Genomic DNA, 20,755 nt, shown 5'->3' on the forward strand with positions numbered 1-20,755 from the left:
GCTCCTTCTGCTCAAACAAGTACTTCAAGCTCTTATGATCACTGAATATGGTGAAATTGCATCCATATAAGTGATGTCTCCAAATCTTCAGCGCAAATACGATGGCAGCTAGCTCTAAGTCATGAGTTGGATAATTCTTCTCATGAACCTTCAATTGTCTTGAAGCATAAGCAACTACCTTCCGATGTTGCATCAGCACACATCCCAAACCTTGATGCGAAGCGTCACAATACACTTCATACGGTTCCTCTGGTTGCGGTAAGACGAGTACAGGTGACGTCGTCAAACGTTCCTTCATCGTCTGAAAACTAGTTTCGCACGCTTCAGTCCATGCGAAAGGTTGATCCTTCCTTGTGAGTTGAGTCAAAGGTCCAACAATCTTGGCGAAATTCTCAATGAAGCGACGATAGTATCCCGCCAAGCCAACGAAACTCCTAATCTCAGTCACTGTCTTTGGTCGTTCCCATGACAATACGGTCTCTACCTTTGCTGGGTCCATAGCTATACCCTCCTTAGAGATCACATGGCCTAAGAATTTTACTTCTTCGAGCCAAAATTCGCACTTAGAAGGGTTGGCGTACAACTCCTTCTCCCTCAGCACTTGTAAGACTTGTCGCAAGTGCCCCTCATGATCCTCAGCATTCTTTGAGTAGATCAGAATATCGTCGATAAACACCACGACGAACCGATCTAAGAATGTATGGAAAGTCCTGTTCATGTAGTCCATGAATATGGCAGGTGCGTTTGTCACCCCAAATGGCATCACTAAGTACTCATAGTGTCCATAACGGGTTCTGAATGCCGTCTTCTGGATATCCTCAGTCTTGACTCTGATTTGATGATAACCCGACTTCAGATCGATCTTTGAGAATATCGCAGCTCCTCGCAGTTGATCCATCAAATCATCAATTCTAGGTAACGGATACCTATTCTTGACGGTTACCTTGTTCAATTGTCGGTAGTCGACACATAATCTAGATTTCCTGTCCTTCTTCTTCACCAATAAGACTGGGGCTCCCCAAGGTGATACGCTTGGTCGGATGAATCCCTTCGACAAAAGATCTTCTAGTTGTGACTTCAATTCCACTAGTTCCGCAGGTGCCATACGATATGGTGCAATCGAAATCGGCCCTGTTCCCGGTACGATGTCAATAGCAAACTCAATGTCGCGTACAGGCGGCAATCCAGGTACATCGCCAGGAAAAACATCCACGAAGTCTCTCACCACTGAAATATTATCAACTTCCGGATTCCCTTTACTCTCCAAGCTTAACAAAACGGAATACTCTTGAGATCCCTCGTTCAAAGAGACGCTAATGTGATTGGCAGATAGATACTCGGAAAGATCCGAATCAGGAAATACCACTCTCTTTCGGTTGCAGTCCAAAAGGCAATGATAGTAGGACAACCAATCCATTCCTAGGATAACATCTAGGTTCTTGAGAGTTAGGCATACTAAGTTAGCATGGTAGACTCTATTGTTATATGTTATCGAACAGTACATACATGCTGTATTAGCAAGTAGAGTTTTGGCAGGAATGGTAACTATAAGGTCGAAGCTCAAAGCAGTAATAGGAAGTCTTAATCTGGTCGCACATTCTCTAGAGATAAATGAATGCGTTGCACCGGAATCAAAAAGTACGGATAGGAGATTACCGTCAATTTCGCAGTATCCCCTGATCAGCCCATCGACCCCTTCAGCATCTTCACCATCCATGGTGTAGACTCTTGCCTTTGCAGCAGGACGCTTTCCACAAGCAGTGTTGACGGTTGGTTCCGTCTTGGGTACCCTGCACTGAGCAGCAGTATGCCCCAATTTGTTACAGTTGAAGCATTGAGGTCTCGTGTCGGGACAATCACGAGCATAATGCCCCGGCTTCCCACACTTGTAGCAAGTCATCTCCCTGTTCACGGTCTGGTTTCCGGAACCACCGGCAGTACCCATCATGGGCCTGTAAGATCCTAAAGCAAACCCTCTACCAGCAGGACGCTGATACGGCCTCCTGTTCTGAAATTTCCCTCGGCCTTGGAAATTTTGAGAGCCCGACCTCATCGGCCCTCCAGTTCCAGCACGGTTCACTCTCCGGTTCTTCATCAGTTCCACCTCCGTGGCTTTCTCAACCAAAGACTGAAAACGCATGATTCCCAGCGGCCTCACTGAGTCCTCAATATCAGGCCTCAGTCCATTAACAAAGCGCTTGCACATGTAGCGCTCATCAACATGATCATTAAAGAATTGAAAATGCTTCGCCAAAGACTCCAGCTTGGAAGCAAATTCTGGTATAGACATACCTCCCTGACGGAGTGTCAGAAACTGTGCCTCCCGCTCATCCCGGGCACTTGTTGGAAAAAACTTTTCCAAGAACGCGGTCCGGAAAGAGTTCCAGTTGATCTCTTCCTGGTTGGCTTCCATGATTCCCCTGGTGCCCTTCCACCAGTACTCAGCATCACCGAGTAGCAGATAAGTTGCCATGCCCACCTTGGCACCCTCAACAGTCTGCAAAACACCGAAAATCTTCTCGATTTCCTGAATCCAGAGATCCGCTTTGTCTGGGTCAGTACCACCCGAGAACTTTGGTGGATTTTTTCCTCCTGAAATCATTCGGGCCTTTGTTCTGGTCCAGAGTTACTTCCCTCTGGCGTTGATGCTGATCACGTGCTTCTTCAGCAGCACGCCTGATAGCATTATCGTTCGCTTGCGCTGTCACAGCTTGGGCCATAGTGGCCATCATCTCAGCTAACTGGTTAGTATTCACCATGTTCTGTTAAGTGAAACAAACAGTTAGTACTTATCATAAGATAGCATCTAGCATAACTATACAGTATGATTAAGCAATAACTTCAATCAATTCTAAGTGAAAAATCTCTTGCAGACAATCAATTTTCACTCTTTGCAGAGTCACACAACCTAGCACAGAAGACCTATTCCCCAAAGACTCCCGAAAGATTCGACAAGCTCTGATACCACAATGTAACACCCCGATTTCGGTGGCGTCACTTTAGTAACCAAAAATAAACTTAATGCGGAAAACGTGAATATTTTTTTTTCGTCGATAATATAAACAAGATTGAAATAAATAAAACGCAAATGCGAAAGACAACACAACTGATATACAATATAAATTACAGCCCCCGCTGTAAGTAGCAACCTCGTCACGAGTAACCTCCAGTGACGGAAAGTAGAAAAGTGTAACGCCCGAAGGCAATATGTACAGGCTAAAAGTAAAGGTGAAGTGTCCGCAACACAAACCTCAAAAACGAGAATGAGTTAGCCCAATCGGCCTAAAACAAGACCTCCTAAGTCCAACCAACTCTCTGTGATCCCCGTAGAGAACCACACAAAAAGCTATCGGTGGAAACTACCCTGTCCCCAAAGAAACAAATGATGTTCAGAACTAAGACTCTACTCCTACACTAGTCCTATCTCGAGGAGTTCACACCAGCACTAAAACCTACATGCTAGCATGATCGTCGTCTGAATCTGAATCCAGAACGACCAAGTCTATGTACACTACCCGTCCTCCTCTCGCAACCGCGATGCGCTCCGGTGCTGGCCTCTCGGGCTTAGGGCCCGAACCATGATCATCAATGATAGCAACGGTGGGTGCGCTGGACTCTGAAGAATCCACTCCCACAGGCTCCTCCTCTGAAGGGTCCTCATCATCAGAAGATGACGGTGGTGGCGGTGCTCCTAATCCTGGTCTGCAGTGTACTCCAGGCGGCAAGTTGAAACTGACAGTGCACCTCCTCAGCACTCCTTCCATCAAGTGTCCTACTCTGTCTACCCGATCCTCCATGATCCTCCCCGAGTACGTCGCGTGATGGCTAGCGGGGTCTACCACCCAGGCGCCGGGGTCATCCTGATCTATCATCTCGTATCTAATCCCCCCCGAAGGGTGGACCATCGTGAACCAGTCCGCTAAAGACATCTGACAATGGGCGTAGTCCGCCAAAACACACACAGAAGACGCGAGGGTCAACTCCAAAGAATTATGTAAATAATATCACCAATAGATACAGATAAGAGATTAGCCACTTAGGCTTATAGCTAGGGATAGCATCCTAGGGTTGTATATTCCATAATGAATGTAACGACAGTAATAACAAATAGCATGCTTCAAGTAGGATTAACAAGTAACAATCACACTCAGCAACTAAGTTAGTATGCATGTTGCATGAAATGCAATGCAGGTTAACCCAGTTAACCAAATGCATTCCGGAACAGATGGACATCAACGGATCAGCCCTAGCACCAGCCACGGTGGGACCATTTCGGCCCGCGTGCCTCTTATACCAACAACAACAGTAGTCAGATCAGCATAAAACCCGAAGGCCTGCCATTTCGGTCTGCAACTAAGAGTCACCTAACAGCGCTCTTACGCGGAAATCCGGGTCTTATAACCATTTTGGAATCCGCCGTGGTCCGGCATCTCACTGTGTTTAAACCACTTAATGAGTGCATGCAATGCAGTGATTAGCCATACAACGTCTCCGACCTCACTCGACACGTCGCCACGTGTTCTAGCTAAATTAATGTCTCTAAAAGCTTACCCTAAGGTAAAGTCGATTCTGCGACAGAAGACACTTCTTTACAACAACATAGTAACTCATGATGATCTCCAAATCATCCGACTCATCTCAATCCGATGGTCAAAACTGCTCAACGAGCAAAGAGTATCAACATACTCGGAAACTACCTGTTTCCCGGCTTATCTCTTAGATAGCCCAACAACACAACTGCTCCCAGAGCACAAGAGTATCAACATACTCAAAACTACTTAACATTCTCAACACTTGGATCCGACGACACTTCTCGCTTTCCAAAACTAAAATTTGCATCCTAAGCTTCCTTTCGAGTTTATTATCATTATTTGAAGATTTAGAGGTTGTTTAATGTCTTATGAGTTTTCTTTCCAAAATAATATCCTTTTAGTCTTATCGCAAATCTTATGAGTTTCCAACATCCCATAATCCCAATTAACTCCCCGAGAATGTCTCGATCCATTATAACCATAACAAGGCCCGAATCTCATTCATCCTATTAAACTTTCCCCAAAATCTCAAAATAAAATCGGCATGACCTGCCCGCTATTCTCACTACTCAGAATCATAGATATCAGTGAAAAGACATAATTAAATCAGCACAGTCAACAAACATGTCATATATCAACACATCCTAGAATAATCACGTAGCACTTAGCATATAAAGCATGCATCACACATCCTAGATTACCCACTTAGCACGTACCAAGTAACTCAATCTCAAAAACAGTCAGTAGATGAATCATCTACATTGTCAGCCGAAGCCTCAGAAAACATTTTTCCAATCAAACACAAACAAATGCATAAACAGTAAATCAATGTCGAAAGCATCGACCCTAAGCATTAACTAAGGATTCAGTGAGTAGCCCTCACCTGTAGATTCTCCAGGGTTCCCGTCTAGCGTTCCTTCACAATCAATGCCTTGCTCTTCAGGAAAATCCTCAAAAGCACCTTTAGAGTAAAACCACAGAATTCCATAAAAAACTATCAGAAACTCAGTAATCAATACTCACTAAGGCTACACGAAGTAGTACATACTCCGAGGTACGATAATCTAGCGCGAAAGGACAAGTTTTTGAAATAAGAATTTTCTTCCTCCCCCCCTAGGGTGCTCGGCCACTATTGGTAATTAGGTGGGGTGATTTTTCTTCGATCAAACTTGGTTCCTAGGTGATTATTAGTCGTAACTAAAGGTATTCTAAACTCGGAAAAATTATCGGATCGAAAACTGTCGCAGGGGTATTTTGGTCAATATTTTTAGCTCAGAATTTCAAAACTGAAATTTCGAAAAACAAATTGGATGGGGACGTCACCAACGACGTTTATGACAACTAATCCTACTAGCACTAAGCTAAGGCGATAGTTTTCAGCCCAAAGGACGAAGCTTTGCCCCAAAATGGGTATTTTAAGCAGAATTGAAACTCGACGGTAGTTTTTCGAGAATCGGCGGAGTATTATTAGCTAAACATGCTCTTGGGCACGTAGGGAAGATGTTTAGATAGAAAAATGAAGTTATCAGGATAGTTTTGCAAAAACCTCAAAACTATGAGCACGGAAAGACATAGAGAAAAGCTATGGAAAAGACGATCAGAGGTAAGGATTAGCGACTATACCTCGATACCTTCAAGCAGCAACTGTCGAATCAACGATCAAGCAAGAAATGGAGAAAATCTCTTCTCCTCCTCCTCTTGTGAAACTCGCGGCCTTTGGAGAGAAAATGGGTAAGATTTTGTGATTTTTTTCTCATTTCTTGGCTATATATAGAGGTTGGAAAAACGCGGGAAAATGAAAGTTTCGCGATTCCGATTTTTCCGGCTTCATTCTCCGTGAATTCTAAGATAGGTTTTGGCGACATAATTCCAAAACTAAAAAGAGGTTTCCCTGTATTTTAGGTGACTAATGCAAAGTCGGTGTAAAACTATTTTACCCGATAAGTTACTTTTTGCATCGAATGTCGGAAGAGAAAACTTCCTTCTGAAGAAAGATTGAGATCATCAAGAGAAATGGGTGTAAGCATGTAGAATCTTCATTTGAAGCTCCGGATAGAAAAAGTCTTCATTGTCGGTTGATTCTAGGGTTTTGAACTATCAGGGTTTTAGTTTCGGCAAACTTCCGAGGATTGGAATCGGACGTTCGTACATCCTAGAGTTTCGCCTTGAAACGATTGTTATAAAAAGGAATAAGAGAAAGTATTATATTCCTCTTGAAGATTTTTGGAATTATTCCTATAGTGTTCCAAGGGTGGAACTTAGTCTTTTCCTAAGGTTCTTGTCCTAGGTTTAAGCGAATCGATCGTGCTATACCTTTTATCGATTTTGATACAATCCTTAGACTTTTCCTGAACTTTCTTCTTCATAAATTTATTTCATTTGGTAAACTCTTGTTCAGGTTTCCTTTCACAATACATCAACCCTAATCGTGAATAAGATTTTATTCACTTAGCATAACTTAAAAACTTGGGTCTTACAATACCCACTATAAAAGGGGGTCCTCACCTTATACTAGGTACCTTTTTTGATCATTAATAAGATAATTCTGTTATTCTTACATCATTCTTACACTTTATACTCTACTAGGGTTTGATAAGGACATAGTACGTTACCTTAATAGACCTTAGAAAAGAACATTAATAATTATTGTTTTCTTCATAATTCGCCTTCAAGTTAGTCAAAAGTAGACCTTACGTCACTTTCACAAAATAGTTCCTCTTGGCTGCACTTGTATTTGAATTTCTCTCCACATTTTAACCATGCTCATGAAAATTAATCACTCACTTCATGTTCTATCCTCAGAACATAGAAATAGGGTATAGTCCCTAATGTGAGAGGGTTGCGATGTAAGAGTCCTAGAGAGAAAAAGTGAAACCGGTTAGAGAGAGAATGTAACTGAATTTTAAGCTTGTTATTTCACAAATGAGCTAAGAGCCCCTTACAATTGGTAACCGCCCCTATTTATAAGCTTGAGGTTGGGCCTAGTGTTCTTAACCGTCCTTAGTGGGCCAGTTGGGCCTCTCAAGGAGGCCCAAACTCTCTGGCTCACTCACCGCCCTAAGGCAAGCGCCTCTGGGCGATGGCCCCTGGGTCTCGCCCAGTCCACTTAATGATCACAAGATCACAAATAAAATATGGGTTGGAAAACACACATGGGTATTTCATATACCCTCACATAATAGAAGGGGGTTTTCTCCAGACTTGTCGCTGAGCACCTTCCAAACTAGTCTGATGTGTCAAACAATTAGTTGTGTTATTTATCTCTTCTTTTCATATTTTTTCTTACAATCATTTTTTATCGTGGAATTTTGTTTATTTTTATTTTTACATTAAAAAAATAAATTGCATCTTTTAGGGATTGAAACCGAACATCTTCTACCCAACCTATATGTTACATAACTTTTACCACTATTGGTGAAATTTTGTTGGAACCGAATAAACTATTTAAGTGTTTAATACTGAAAAATAAAATACCAAAGTGAGTGTCCTAGATAAAAAGCCTCTTCTTTCCCGCCACAGCTATTAGGGTATGTGCTCTGTTCTCCTCATCGAGCGATAGAGTGAGTGTGGAGTGTGTGCAAGGTTGAAGAAAAAGGATGTTGTGGGTGGACAAGTACCGTCCCAAAACCCTAGATCAGGTTATGGTCCACGACGATGTCGCTCAAAACCTCAAGAAATTGGTACTCTCCATCTCTCTCTCTACCCTAATCAACTTTGTGTTTGGTTTAATTTTTTTCAATTTTAATCACTTTTTGTTTCGATTATTCGTGTTGGTGACTCTGTTGTGGACAGGTTACGGAACAGGATTGTCCCCATTTGCTATTCTATGGTCCATCTGGTTCTGGCAAGAAAACCCTAATCATGGCGCTTCTCCGCCAAATGTTCGGAACTGCTGCCGAAAAGGTTCTTTTTTTTCATCTTTGTTTTCAACTTTGTAACTATTGAGTGTGACTGAAAAAGTAAACTGAGTGTGTTTGTTTCAGAGACAAATTTAATAAAAATGTGTATGAGTAATGTAGTTTACTTTTCGTTTATTCCGACTAGCTGGGATCGGCTACATGTATTAAACCATTCCATTTTGCTATATATTAAGTTTGACGGGAAATTGTTTAGCTTTAAATTTCTCTTAATAGAATTTAAGATAATATTATATTAATTCTAGTAAGGTTTATTGTCTAATATTTAATCGTTATTTTAATGTATCTTGGGTTTCTGTTTGGTTTTCTCGTGTTAGAATTGCGCTTCTTCTCGTCTAATCTTCGTGCCCTATACTTTTGGTTCCTTTCCTAAATGGTCTTTGTTGATGTTGCAGGTGAAGGTGGAAAATAGGACGTGGAAAGTGGATGTAAGCTTCATTCTTTCTCATGCGGTGTTCTTCTTTTTGTTGTTTTGACTTATCAGGAATACCCTTACGTTCGCATAGTTTAGGGTGTTTTTTTATATGATTTTACTGGTACCTTAAGTAATGACTAGTAATGAGTGTGGAGTATGTAACTGATTATTTGCCACTAGTTGCCAAGCAAGAGGTACTGGTTACCTGGGGAAAATGAAGGAGGATGCTGGCGAAACATTTAGAATTGTTTGGTTGGAGGAGAACGGAGGGGAGGGGAGGGGAGGGGAGGGATTTTTAAAATTTGATTTTGTTTGGTTCAAACTTTAGGAGGGGAGGGGAGGGAAATGGAGGGGAGCAAAATCCCTCCAACCTCAATTTTTTGTTCCCCCAAAAGTGGGGGAATTAAGAGGGGAAATAAATTTCGGACAAAAATAACCCTGCACAAATTTAAAAATTCCAATTTTGTATTCTAGGGCTTCCCCTCTACAATTCACATCTTTGGCTAATGACTAGGGAGGTTCCAACTTCCAAGCCACCTGTTGTGGAGGAAGACAAGGAGTTCCTGGAGAAGAAAGAAAGGATTCATGAACTTGAACAGTAATCAATGGTGCATCTCAACGGGTGTTATTTTCTTGGGGTTTAAATGATGTTTTTTTGCTTTTTAGTGAGAATTTCTCTTCAATTGAATAAATGTGATATCCATAACCAAGATGAAAAGCCTGGTAGTGTTGGTGCCGTTTTTGCAACCTTGTTTCGTGTTATAAACTAGAATGTTTTTGCTTTTGTATGATTGTTCATTGCTTTACATGCGTTTGGGTGGAATACATGAACTCTTGCAGAATTCGTACTTGTGGGGAATGAGGAATGGTTGAGTCATGAGCGTTGAGTGGTTTGGATTCACGAAACTGTTAAGAATCAGAGTAATTGTTTTTTTTTTTTTTTAAAAGAGAATCAGAGTAATTGTTGATGAAGAAGGATGTATGTTATATTGTGTTGTTAGATTCAAGAAAAAATATAAAAGGATATAAAAGTGATTTTAATTATAAAATCTCTTCCCTCTCATGAACTAAATAAAAATAAGTTTGTTTCCCCCCCCTCCCCTCCTATGAACCAAACGTAATAAGTATAAAAATCCCTCCCCTCTCTTCCCCTCCCCTCCCTTCCCCTCCATTAAATGTTTTGTTGAGACTTGAGATAGAAAGTTCCATCTGAAGTAGCTAATTTTGTCAAATATTTTGCCAGCGGGATATGACTTGGAGAATATCAAAGGCCAATTCACAACATGCAAACTTTTTTAGTTTTTCCTTTGGTTACAAATATCATGGTCTTAAATCTTGATTCTTGAGAATGTCCATACCATGTTCAATTCCCGTAGGAGCACATTTGTTCAACTTTGTGAATTATCCTCGGTGCTGCTCTTGAGGCACAAGCGTGAATTTTATTGATTTCTCATAGGTTTGTTATGTACAGTAAACTGAAGCAGTATTTTTATTTTATTTTGAAGTTCTTTGAAATTGGTTTCAGGCTGGAAGTAGATCAATTGATTTAGAGCTGACAACATTGTCTAGTGCCCATCACATTGAAATGAGTCCAAGTGATGCAGGCTTTCAGGACAGATATGTTGTTCAAGAAATCATCAAAGAAATGGCTAAGAATAGACCCATTGATACTAAAGGGAAGAAAGGATTTAAAGGTAACTGGCTATATTTATTTTAACCTTTGTGTTCTTTTAAGCATATAGAAAGCGGAACCTGTGCATGGTCAACAATTAGTTTGGAGTTTTTTTCGTATGTATGTTCTATCTTTTAAATCTTATCTGTGTTTGTAACATTGCATCTTCGATTGTGTAGAATGCTGTTATGTTTGCTAGTGTCTAATTTACTTATCTAATGCATCCTTCTTTTCGTTTTGTAATACCCATGTCAAATAAGTAAGCTCTCCACCTTGGCTTGAAAATCAATGCTAGGATTAGAAGCATTCACATTTATCTTTTTTGTTATACTTGATTTTTTCAAGCTGGTTTATTTTGTCTGTATCAGTACTAGTGCTTAATGACGTTGACAAGCTCTCTAGAGAAGCTCAACATTCTCTCCGCAGAACAATGGAGAAATACAGTGCTTATTGCAGATTAATTCTATGTTGCAATAGTTCTTCAAGAGTCACTGAAGCAATCCGCTCCCGTTGTCTAAATATACGAATAAATGCACCAAGTGAAGAACAGGTCAGTTAATTTTTAACATCTACTGATTTGGCCAAGGAAAGAAAGGAATCTGTTTCCGTTCTTGTTTTAAGTTTCTATTAAGTAAAGGGATTTTTAGCTTTGAAACTGTTGTTTTCTCTGGCAGGGTTGTGAGTAGTAAGTAGTTTCCATTTTTCCCTCAGTATTATTTTGCTTGCTTGTTATTTCTTGTAGATAAATTGTGGTCTTACCAGGTGTCATGTTGCTGTTGCAGGCATGAATGTAGGATAGGTTCATACTTCATAATTAATTTTTGTTATGCATTATTCCTTTTCATGAGTGATCTCATTGTTATAGAGAGGATGGTCTTATGATATATGACTGATAGCATAAAATACGATTAGTTACAAAATATATTATGAAGAGAGAAAGTTGGGTCAGCTCATAATGGAAACTATAAGAGTCTTGTCCTAGGTGGTTTGGAAATATGTGTGGAGAAGATATGTTGAAGGACTGGAGCATCGATGCGGAGGATACACTAGATGGAGAATAGTCCAATAGCTAGAATATATAACAAACCATTATTAGAAATTTAGGTTTAAATAGCCTGTTAAGGGACTTGATTCATGACAGAATATGTTCTATTTAGCTGCCTCCACCCAGTGGGTATTATTGTGGTTGTTTTTATTCCTCATCATGACAGGATTAAATACTGATTAAGAAACTTGGAGAGGATGTTTGAGTTTTAGATTATAGAACGCTTTTGCAGATGTAATGAAGGACAGCAATATTACTTTCTTAGCAGAGCTTTGGTGGCAAAATCTCTGCTAAGAATCTTACTTGTACTTAATCATCAAATAATTCAAAATATATCTTTGACAATCATTATGATTAGGCCTGGTACTTCTTTGAAAACAAAAAAGGCCTGGAGATCATGTAGTTAGCTTGTTTGTCTCGGATGCTATTCTTTCATTTTTTTTTTCTGGCTCCCGTTGCTGTAAAGGGTATGCCAAAGGTATTCATATTTCATAGGATTTCGTATGTTATGATAATATACGACAGATCAACCTCCACAAAAGAATACCATACCATTAGACAATATTATATATGCTGATATTGTCTGGCATAAGCATTCTCTAAATTTCATATTCATAATTCATCATTATTGAATTATTGGAAATCTATGTGGCAGATTGTTGAAGTTATAGAGTTCATTGGTAAGAAAGAAGGGCTGCAAATTCCTTCTGGTTTTGCTGCTCGCATAGCAGAAAAATCAAATCGGAATTTAAGGAGGGCCATATTATCATTTGAGACTTGCCGTGTCCAACAGTAAGCCCCAGAATCTAATTCATTAGTGGATGTGAACCTCAGATGGGTGACTACTGACAACTGTTCCTTTTGCATATTGTTGCCTGTGTTACTCATAGGTATCCTTTCACGAACAGGCAAACAATTCCCCCAATGGACTGGGAGGAATATATTTCTGAAATAGCATCTGACATAATGAAGGAACAGAGCCCAAAAAGGTTTGCTTTTGATACAGTTTACTATTGTCTGATCTTTCATAATAGAATTTTTTTTGAATATTGAAATTGGTCAGGTTTATAGATATCCTACCCAATTGTTTAGTCAACTAATCTCATGTTTTAGTTTCTTATTCAGTGATTTAGTGATCTCTGTGGCTTCTGTTCTGTGAAATGCATTTTTCATCTCTCGCTGTCTCATATCTTAGGTTGTTTCAAGTTCGAGGGAAGCTGTATGAGCTTCTAATTAATTGCATTCCCCCAGAGATGATTTTGAAGGTATGTGTGTTCCTTTGCAAATGTCCCTATGTAATTTTTTTGCCTGTCCTTCAATGTTAGCTTTGTTGGCTCAGAGGCTTCTTTTTGAGCTATTGAGGAAACTGGATGCAGAACTAAAGCATGAAGTTTGTCACTGGGCTGCATATTATGTAAGTGCATTGTTAATATTATATTGTATATAATATAATTCAGAATACGGCAGCTGGAATTGATATGGTGTTCAGGGCTGCTGTATTTGTTTCTCCTAATTTGTTAATTTCTAAGCCTCGACTGTTCTGTGGTTTGTTATGTACCTTCGGTATAAGCATTCGTAAAATATCCATGTGTTTTTCCCCACACTTATATATGGCCTCATTAACTTGGAATTTCTGAATTAATAGATGAAGATTTTGTCTAGCCATTTTCTCTTCTTATTTTTCAAGGGTAAGGATTCCCTCTGATTCTTCTTTTCAATCAATACAGGAACATAGGATGCGCCTTGGACAGAAAGCAATTTTTCACATCGAAGGTATATAAACCTGAATGTGTTTGATAGTTAGATTGACATTTACAGCTTATGGATTTGAGTGCTGACCATGGCAAGTTCTTATGGAGACCCTGTCTATATTTATGCAATGTGAATATAAGCTGGGCCTATAGAATATTTCTTGGCAAACTTCTCGTTATTTATTTATTTTTACCCTAACAGGAGGGTTTAGACATAAATTTATTTCTGACAACCTCTTTTTTTCTTTCGTATGTTTACATTGGCAGCATTTGTGGCTAAGTTCATGAGCGTCTATAAATCCTTTCTCATTGCTACATTCGGCTGAATGTGAACTGAAGATTTGCTTTTTCCATGCTACATGTTTAATGGTTTGTGTACTAGAAATAACTTCGTATATAATGGAGTTTTAACATCTTCCGTGAGTTTTTCTCATGTATGCATGCTGCAACTGCAATGACAGAATTCTGATGTTTCGGTTTGTAAGAGGTTTTATGATTTATTAGATTTTGTGGACTTTGCATGATAAATGGATATTGAATTCCCCACCTTCTCCTCTTCCCCTCTATTGCCATTTGAATACAAATAAAAAAAATGCTGATGTTTCATTATGAAAATACTATACATAACTAATTTTTGGGAATGTTATTTTTGTTGATGGATTAGATATATTTAAGGTTATTGAAATGAGCTCAACAAAGTTATATGTATGGATACACTGATTTGAAAAGCTTATAAAAGTAAGCTTAAAATAGCTAATATGTAATTTATAATCTCTTTTCATATGCTTAACTAAAATCTTATTAGGTGTAAATACTATAAAGTAATCTCAAATAAACTAAATACCCATTGTAGACCAGTATTGCAATATTTTTTCCAGCATTTTTTCTTTGCTTAACATACTTGTCTAACTTATATAAAATAATAGTTTTTTTTATTAAAGATCAGAATTTTAATAAAATACATGTAAATGCATAATAAATCATGAAATTATCAAAATTTTAATAGTTATTTTTACAACCAACGTTATATTATTGAAGTAAAATTCTCATTTAAAAGAAATAAGAATGCCTTGAGTTACCTTAATGATTTTTTTTTTGACAAAAATTGTCGAACGAAAAGAAAGTGTCTCCAGACTATCGGACAGGGTGGTAGTGACATGCTGGGGAGATAAGGAAAGACTCACTTTTAGATAGGGGCGCCAACTGATTTCCCTTAAGTTAGCTTAATGTTAGTACCTTAATTAGGTGTACCAATATAAGGAAGTAGGAGGTGCACACGGGTGGGGTCAACTAGTTATATTCAACCAACCCAACTCGATTCAAAGGCAAAACATCGGTTCGGATTGGATTCACAGGTCAATTTGGATTTTTATCAATCCGATCTTATTGGTTCTGGTCTCGGGTTCGAAAAATTTCAAACTAAACCTACCCGACCTATTACTAAGAGCTCATTTGGTACACCGTATTACTAAAAATTTCATGCGGTCGTGGGCCTATGTTGGAAAAAAGGAGGAGAAAAGTTTTGAAAATCACTACGAACGTGTGTAGGATTTTATCTCGAGAAATTACATGATATATGTGATATATGTATGACATTAGAGGCTTAGGAAACTTACTTGGTAAATGCTTTACTTGGACTTCTATGTGTTGAGGCAAGTTGCCTCTAAGGGAAAGTTCATAGATGTTGTTGATTGAGTGATGGACTCTTGGAGCAAAAGGAATTGGAACGTTCGAGTTTGGGACGAGCGTCCAAAGGGAAAGGGAAACAAGAAGAAAAACGAGGTGAGGGCAACTTTACCATTACTAGCTATATGTTAAACACCGAAGTGTCGGTGCGCTTGTGATGATATGAAATGATAATGATGCATGCTTGATTGAATTGTTGATGTTGTTGAAGCATGCTATTGAGATGTTGATTGATATTGATGCATGACTGATTTGATAGTATGCATGTATATTGTTTACATAAATGTTGAATTATGCTGAGAATTGATATTATATCGAGTGTAAACATGGAGTGTTTGAGTGTTAGCAAGTAGGATTTGACGGGTGGTTTGAACTACTGCTGTTGTTGTGGATCGAGACTTTCTGTGAAACGTTACCTCAGGGGGAAGGGGATCTTTTGAAAATGATAGATTTTGGAAAAAGAAGAAAAGACTTCAAAGTTTGGAGAATAAAACTTCATAATGAAACTAATCTAAGTAATAACATTTTTTGTAGTCCAAAGAGAATCTTTTGAGAAGGAGACTTAGGATGTTCAAATGAGTTTCAAAAACAGGAAAGATCGACGATCCAAGAATTGGGAAGAGGAAGAGAACCTTAGTTGTAGACATCAAGGTGATGTGCAGTAGTGACGAGTGGTTCACTAGGGTGCAGGTGGCATTCCTTGCTTGTTGAGGCAATTTTGTCGAAGAACCGATGTAACCTATGGGTACTGTGGAGACAGTGATTGTTAGCTAGATACGTGTATACTTGTGAGGACTTTCTGTTGCCTAACCATGTTGCACCATGTACACTTATTCTGACACATGCGAGTCAGAATGGTCGACTGGAGCGGGTTAGATCGATTCAACGATGTCATCAGACACACGCAAGTCAGTATGGTCGACTGGAGCGGTTAGATCGACTTAGCGATGTGTTGTTTGACATACATTATTCAGTATGGTCAACTAGAGTGGGTTGGTTCGACTTGACGATGTTTAGGTAGTAAGCGACACCCGAACGGAAATGGTTAAACACTAGGTCAATGTTACGACCGACTTTGAAGTGCCCAACCTATTAAGTGGCAATTCTGTTGTTTTGCCCCATCACCGGAGGGGGTGACGTTTATCCGGATCATCTTTGAGTATACTTTGCACTAGCATACCATGCAACTAACTTAATGCTTTGTCGTGTTGATTGTGACTTGTGGTGTGATAACATGACTTGGATAAATAACATGCTATAATATGTGATGTTGATTATGTTTAATAATGTTATTCATTGTTATAATATGACATGATGATGTGTATTATACTTTATGTTGGGAAGTTGACCCTTGCATGTCTTGTTTATATTTTTGTGTTTTAGCGGTCGACAAACTGCCAGATGTTGGAGGACTGGTGGTTGGGAGCTCGCCACGCGGGGTAGGTCCACTATGAGATGATCGATCGAGATGAACTCAAATCCTGAGAGGTGGACCACACCATCAGGAGGGGAGCCTATACTAGCAAAGTGGTCGAGGACATACATAACGAGTACGAACATCTAGTTAAGGGACGACTACGTCGGTTGATTGTTTGGTTGAGTTTTGTTGATTTATCCTATTTGTGAGAGGGTTGTTCTCATTATATTTTGTTCTCATCCAATAATATATCTTTTGCTGTAAAAAATATTATACTATCAAATTATCATCTTATTTTTCTTACTACAATATTAAACAACAATATTTGTGAAACCAGAGACTAAAGTTTACAAATCAAAGTCAAAGTATGGAACGCGTCAATTTTGAGTGGGAAAAATAAAATCAAGTTTAAACAGGTGTCCGGCTGTGATGTCATGTGCAAAATTATCTTCATTCTTCCCCATTCTCTCTCTCTATACAAAAGTCAATTCATCCAATATCCCAATTTCGTCGAATTTTGATGGCGGAAGAAACATCGCCTTCGCCTCCGCCTCAGCCTTCGCAGTTCCATGAGGTGAATTGCAGGATCTCCGGCAAGACGTGGCGGTTCGCGGTCGGGACCGATGCGGGATTCGCGGTGTCCCTCATAAATCGGAAGCTGAAGGGATCGGTTCCGGTGGTTGTATCGCACATAGAAGCAGTAAAGAATGGTGAAGAGGAACCAATCGCTTTTGGGCCGAATGCGGTTCTTTCCAATTTCGGTGAAGCTTGGAAGCTCCACACTGTTCCTTCTGGAAAGTTCAAAAAACCCTCACCCTCTTCTATTCTCAATATCAATGCCTTTTCATTCATTTTTATTTTGGTGTTAGCCACAATTATGATAAAATACTTACTATTGTTTTTGGATTAATGTGTGCAGAAGAAGTGAGAAATGGACACGTTCGGCTGATGGCAACACAGACACCAGGACTTGTAAGTTTATTTGCTTGATATATCTTTTTATAACTATATTCAATATTTAGTGAGAAATAAACCACTTTAGTGAAAGTATATATACCATATTTTTCACCCAAAACTCTAAGGTATTGTGTCTATGAGTCTTTCTAGTTCTACTTATATATTACTAAACACTTTCTTTTTTATCCAATGTTAGAATTCTTTACTATTTTTTATTTTTTACTCACACCTTGAAGTCTCCACAAATTCCAGATGAATAACTCTAAGTGATCATACATGACTTGCAAATTACGTCTACAATATTATTGTTTTTTTTTAATTAAAACTCTGAAATTTATGATCCTTCTTTTATCTTTGTTTCAATTAAGGCACCTTTGACTGGACTTTTATTTGAGTTTGGTAAAATACTTATTTAAATTATTCACATTATTTGAAGATTGTTAAGCTTAGGAGCTGAGATTATTGTCCGTTTGTTGACTTTCTTTCTCCAGGTTTCGGGATTCTCTGGTGATGAAAAGATGGTATTCAAGCCAATCAGTTTTCACTATGGTGTTAAAATAGTGTTTGCTTTTATTTTGATTTTTGTTCTTGGTGCAATTTTTACTTTGTTTCTTGATAATCTTCCTGCATTGATATTGTATGTTAAATCCATAGTTTAATGCTCTTCGATCTGTTGCTTGACACTTATGTATGAATTAAATAAATTGTTTGATCTATTGTCTTTTTTGGTTAACCAGAACTCAAATTACCAATGCCAAGTAAGCTATTAGGATTCGGTTTGATGTGAGAGATTTAGCTAGTTTTTATGCGGTTATATGTTTAATCCTCAATGCCATCACCTTAAAATGGAAAAACAGATGTGAGAGCACCATGTTCCCCTTACTGCACTCTTTACTCACTTAGACACTAATAACATCATAAATAAACAAGCTGGTAGCTCTTTCCAACGTTTAAAAGTAAACTGATACCTTTGTTTGCTTGAACACACATGGATTTCAAAACTATTCAGTGTGCAATGTGGGCATCATTACATAGGTTAAAATGGTATTTCCTGAGGGCTCTATGTGATGGGAATGGGATAAAAGATTTGTTCAAACTCTTTGATGATGTAGCTCAAAAAGAAAAGAAAAAATATTCTCACGTGGCCTGTAATTATATCCCCTGTTAAATTGGCTGGCTGCAATAAGATACATATGGTCCTTCTGTAATAAGGTGATCTTTAAGGAAGGACAGATTGATGTTTCTTCTGCGCTGGATGTGATTCAATACTGGTCGTGGATTTGGCTCAAATCAAAGAAAATAAAGGCTTCACATTCTCGTTATATGAATGGTTTGTAAACCCCCTTTGGTGTTTGGGAACCCTCTAACTTGTTTCCCTTGGGCAGAATCGTGTATGTGAGTTCCTGGTCTTGTCTAATGCTGCTGTCTATCAACTACAGGCTCTGCATTATATTTGGCCTCGTTGCTGTTTTGTTTTGCCTTGTCTCTGTTGGACTCTGGCTTTGCTTTGGGTCATGCTGGATGCTTTCTCTTTTTGCATTCTTTTTTGCTGCTCTCCTCTTGGCTTTTGGCAACTTGTTGGATCTTGAGGAATTTGAAGTCTTATGTGCAAACGGTTTTGTGGTTTTTGCACAGAGGCTCTATTTGTCCTGCTTTTCTGTTTTTATTCTTTCTTTGTAATTACAGTTTATCTATTGTACCAAGGGTTGGAGTAACCCTTGTACTCCCTTTTAATACAATCTTTTGGCTTACCAAAAAAAAAATGTCCCCTCTTTAATATTTGGGAATTTTGACAATCAAAGCAAACATTATTTTGCAACCATGGTATAAGATGTAGTATCTGCACCAAAGTGACAATTTTCATGGGGAGATTTTGTTTTTTCATCGAAAAGATAAATTACATCATTCAAACATTGCTTTTGTTTTGCTCTTCCATAGATTTACAAGGGTTATCTTTTCATCTTTCTCTTCTTCTAAACCTAATAAACTCTGAACTAAACTCTATTGTTAGAAAATATTCACGAACCCTAATGGAAGTGGAGAGCGAGACTGCAAACGTCGAAACCACTAACGGCGGCGGTGGCGGCCAAACCGGTAAGTCACTGGAGCCAATGCGGCGGCCAACATTTAAAGAGAAAGTGCTAGGGAAGAAAGCGGTGGAGGAAAAAAGGAAGCAGGTACGTAATCTTGTTGACGCTGGTATCATGAAGAAGGACCTTGTGGATGGGAAAAACTATTTCCCAATGTTTGATTTTAAGGATGACGACTCCTATGAAGCAATCTGCAAACCATTTGAGGACTGTTTGGTGGTGCAACTGCTTGGCAAGAGCATTGGCTACAAAGCCCTGTGTGATAGGCTCCAATTCTTATGGAAATCGACTGGTGGCTTTGAGGTTCGAGATCTACATCATGGGTACTTTCTAATTCAGTTTGATCTCACAGAGGACAGGGAACGTGCCATGGCTGGAGCGCCATGGATGATTTACGATCATTATCTTGCTGTTAAACCATGGACCCCGGATTTTGTGGCTGCAAATTCGAAGATAAGCATGACGGCGGTTTGGATACGCATCCCTGGGTTGGGGTTCCAGTTCTATGATGAAAGCATCTTGGTAACCCTAGCGTCAACAGTTGGCACACCTATTCACGTTGATATGAACACGACTGACATGTAGAGAGGGAAGTATGCACGAGTATGTGTCGAAATTGATCTCACAAAGCCGGTCCTTGGTAGGGTGGGTCTCCGAGGTGTGCGGTACAATATTGAGTACGAAGGTTTACACTTGTTACGTGCTAAGTGTGGCCGTTATGGCCACCTCTCAAGAAATTGCACTGGTACGCCAGTGCCCCAACCACAAAAGACAGAGAAATGTCACCCAAATGTGAAATGTCATCCTCTCCATTAACGTATGTTAAGATTTTTAAACGTTAAATTTTTAACGCCAGAGAGGCAGAGACTAACTTGAATGACGTTTTCCATATTTAGGGAGTGTGAGATGGATTTTAAAAGTTTAAGGACCAACTTGAAGGCGAGGGTGACACATTCAGGGACCAACTTGGCTATTTATCCCATAGGAAATATGAGGACAATCAAAATAGTATAATCAAAAGCTTATTAAGAATGTATGAATTGGTGTTGGGTTTGGAAGCAAACTTTCACAAGAGTAAGATTGTGGGAGTGGCAGCAGTACAAATACGAAATACGGTAGTTTGTTTGAAATGTTAAATTGGGGAAGTCTTGAGACAACTTTTGGGCAAGTTGAGAAGCATGCTTTTTACTTCATTCTTTTCTTCTTGGTTCAGCTTCATTAATTTGTTACTTCAGCATTTTTGTTCTTCTTATAGTTGGTTCTTTGAGTGATG

General features: G+C 39.1%; 3 protein-coding genes across 3 annotated transcripts; all 3 read left to right on the forward strand.

The window, feature by feature from the left end:
• The first annotated feature begins 8,010 nt into the window (after positions 1-8,010).
• Positions 8,011-13,878, forward strand: LOC130737993 (replication factor C subunit 3). The gene is made up of 11 exons (XM_057589867.1): positions 8,011-8,212; positions 8,325-8,435; positions 8,845-8,877; positions 10,390-10,558; positions 10,905-11,086; positions 12,237-12,373; positions 12,472-12,570; positions 12,777-12,846; positions 12,921-12,995; positions 13,309-13,354; positions 13,600-13,878. Exons 1-11 carry the CDS (start codon positions 8,129-8,131, stop codon positions 13,656-13,658), a joined length of 1,065 nt encoding a protein of 354 aa, XP_057445850.1. The 5' UTR covers positions 8,011-8,128; the 3' UTR covers positions 13,659-13,878.
• A 2,983-nt stretch (positions 13,879-16,861) lies between these two features.
• LOC130737994 (uncharacterized) lies at positions 16,862-18,125 on the forward strand. The gene is made up of 3 exons (XM_057589868.1): positions 16,862-17,228; positions 17,354-17,407; positions 17,884-18,125. Exons 1-3 carry the CDS (start codon positions 16,956-16,958, stop codon positions 18,049-18,051), a joined length of 495 nt encoding a protein of 164 aa, XP_057445851.1. The 5' UTR covers positions 16,862-16,955; the 3' UTR covers positions 18,052-18,125.
• A 1,297-nt stretch (positions 18,126-19,422) lies between these two features.
• On the forward strand, positions 19,423-20,067 carry LOC130736422 (uncharacterized). The gene has a single exon (XM_057588257.1). The coding sequence runs from the start codon at positions 19,423-19,425 to the stop codon at positions 20,065-20,067; it is 645 nt and encodes a 214-aa protein (XP_057444240.1).
• Positions 20,068-20,755: the final 688 nt, after the last annotated feature.

The sequence above is a fragment of the Lotus japonicus genome, chromosome 2, assembly GCF_012489685.1.
Source record: "Lotus japonicus ecotype B-129 chromosome 2, LjGifu_v1.2".
In the NCBI taxonomy this organism is placed as follows: Eukaryota; Viridiplantae; Streptophyta; class Magnoliopsida; order Fabales; family Fabaceae; genus Lotus; species Lotus japonicus.

Excerpts from the sequence above, each read along its gene's own strand:
- LOC130737993 (XM_057589867.1), top strand. The coding sequence starts at position 8,129 with ATGTTGTGGGTGGACAAGTACCGTCCCAAAACCCTAGATCAGGTTATG. Across the intron at positions 8,436-8,844 it reads TCGGAACTGCTGCCGAAAAG|GTGAAGGTGGAAAATAGGAC; the intron begins GTTCTTTTTTTT and ends TTGATGTTGCAG. Across the intron at positions 12,996-13,308 it reads GTCACTGGGCTGCATATTAT|GAACATAGGATGCGCCTTGG; the intron begins GTAAGTGCATTG and ends CAATCAATACAG.
- LOC130737994 (XM_057589868.1), top strand. The coding sequence starts at position 16,956 with ATGGCGGAAGAAACATCGCCTTCGCCTCCGCCTCAGCCTTCGCAGTTC. Across the intron at positions 17,229-17,353 it reads AGCTCCACACTGTTCCTTCT|GAAGAAGTGAGAAATGGACA; the intron begins GGAAAGTTCAAA and ends TTAATGTGTGCA. Across the intron at positions 17,408-17,883 it reads CAACACAGACACCAGGACTT|GTTTCGGGATTCTCTGGTGA; the intron begins GTAAGTTTATTT and ends TTCTTTCTCCAG.
- LOC130736422 (XM_057588257.1), top strand. The coding sequence starts at position 19,423 with ATGGAAGTGGAGAGCGAGACTGCAAACGTCGAAACCACTAACGGCGGC.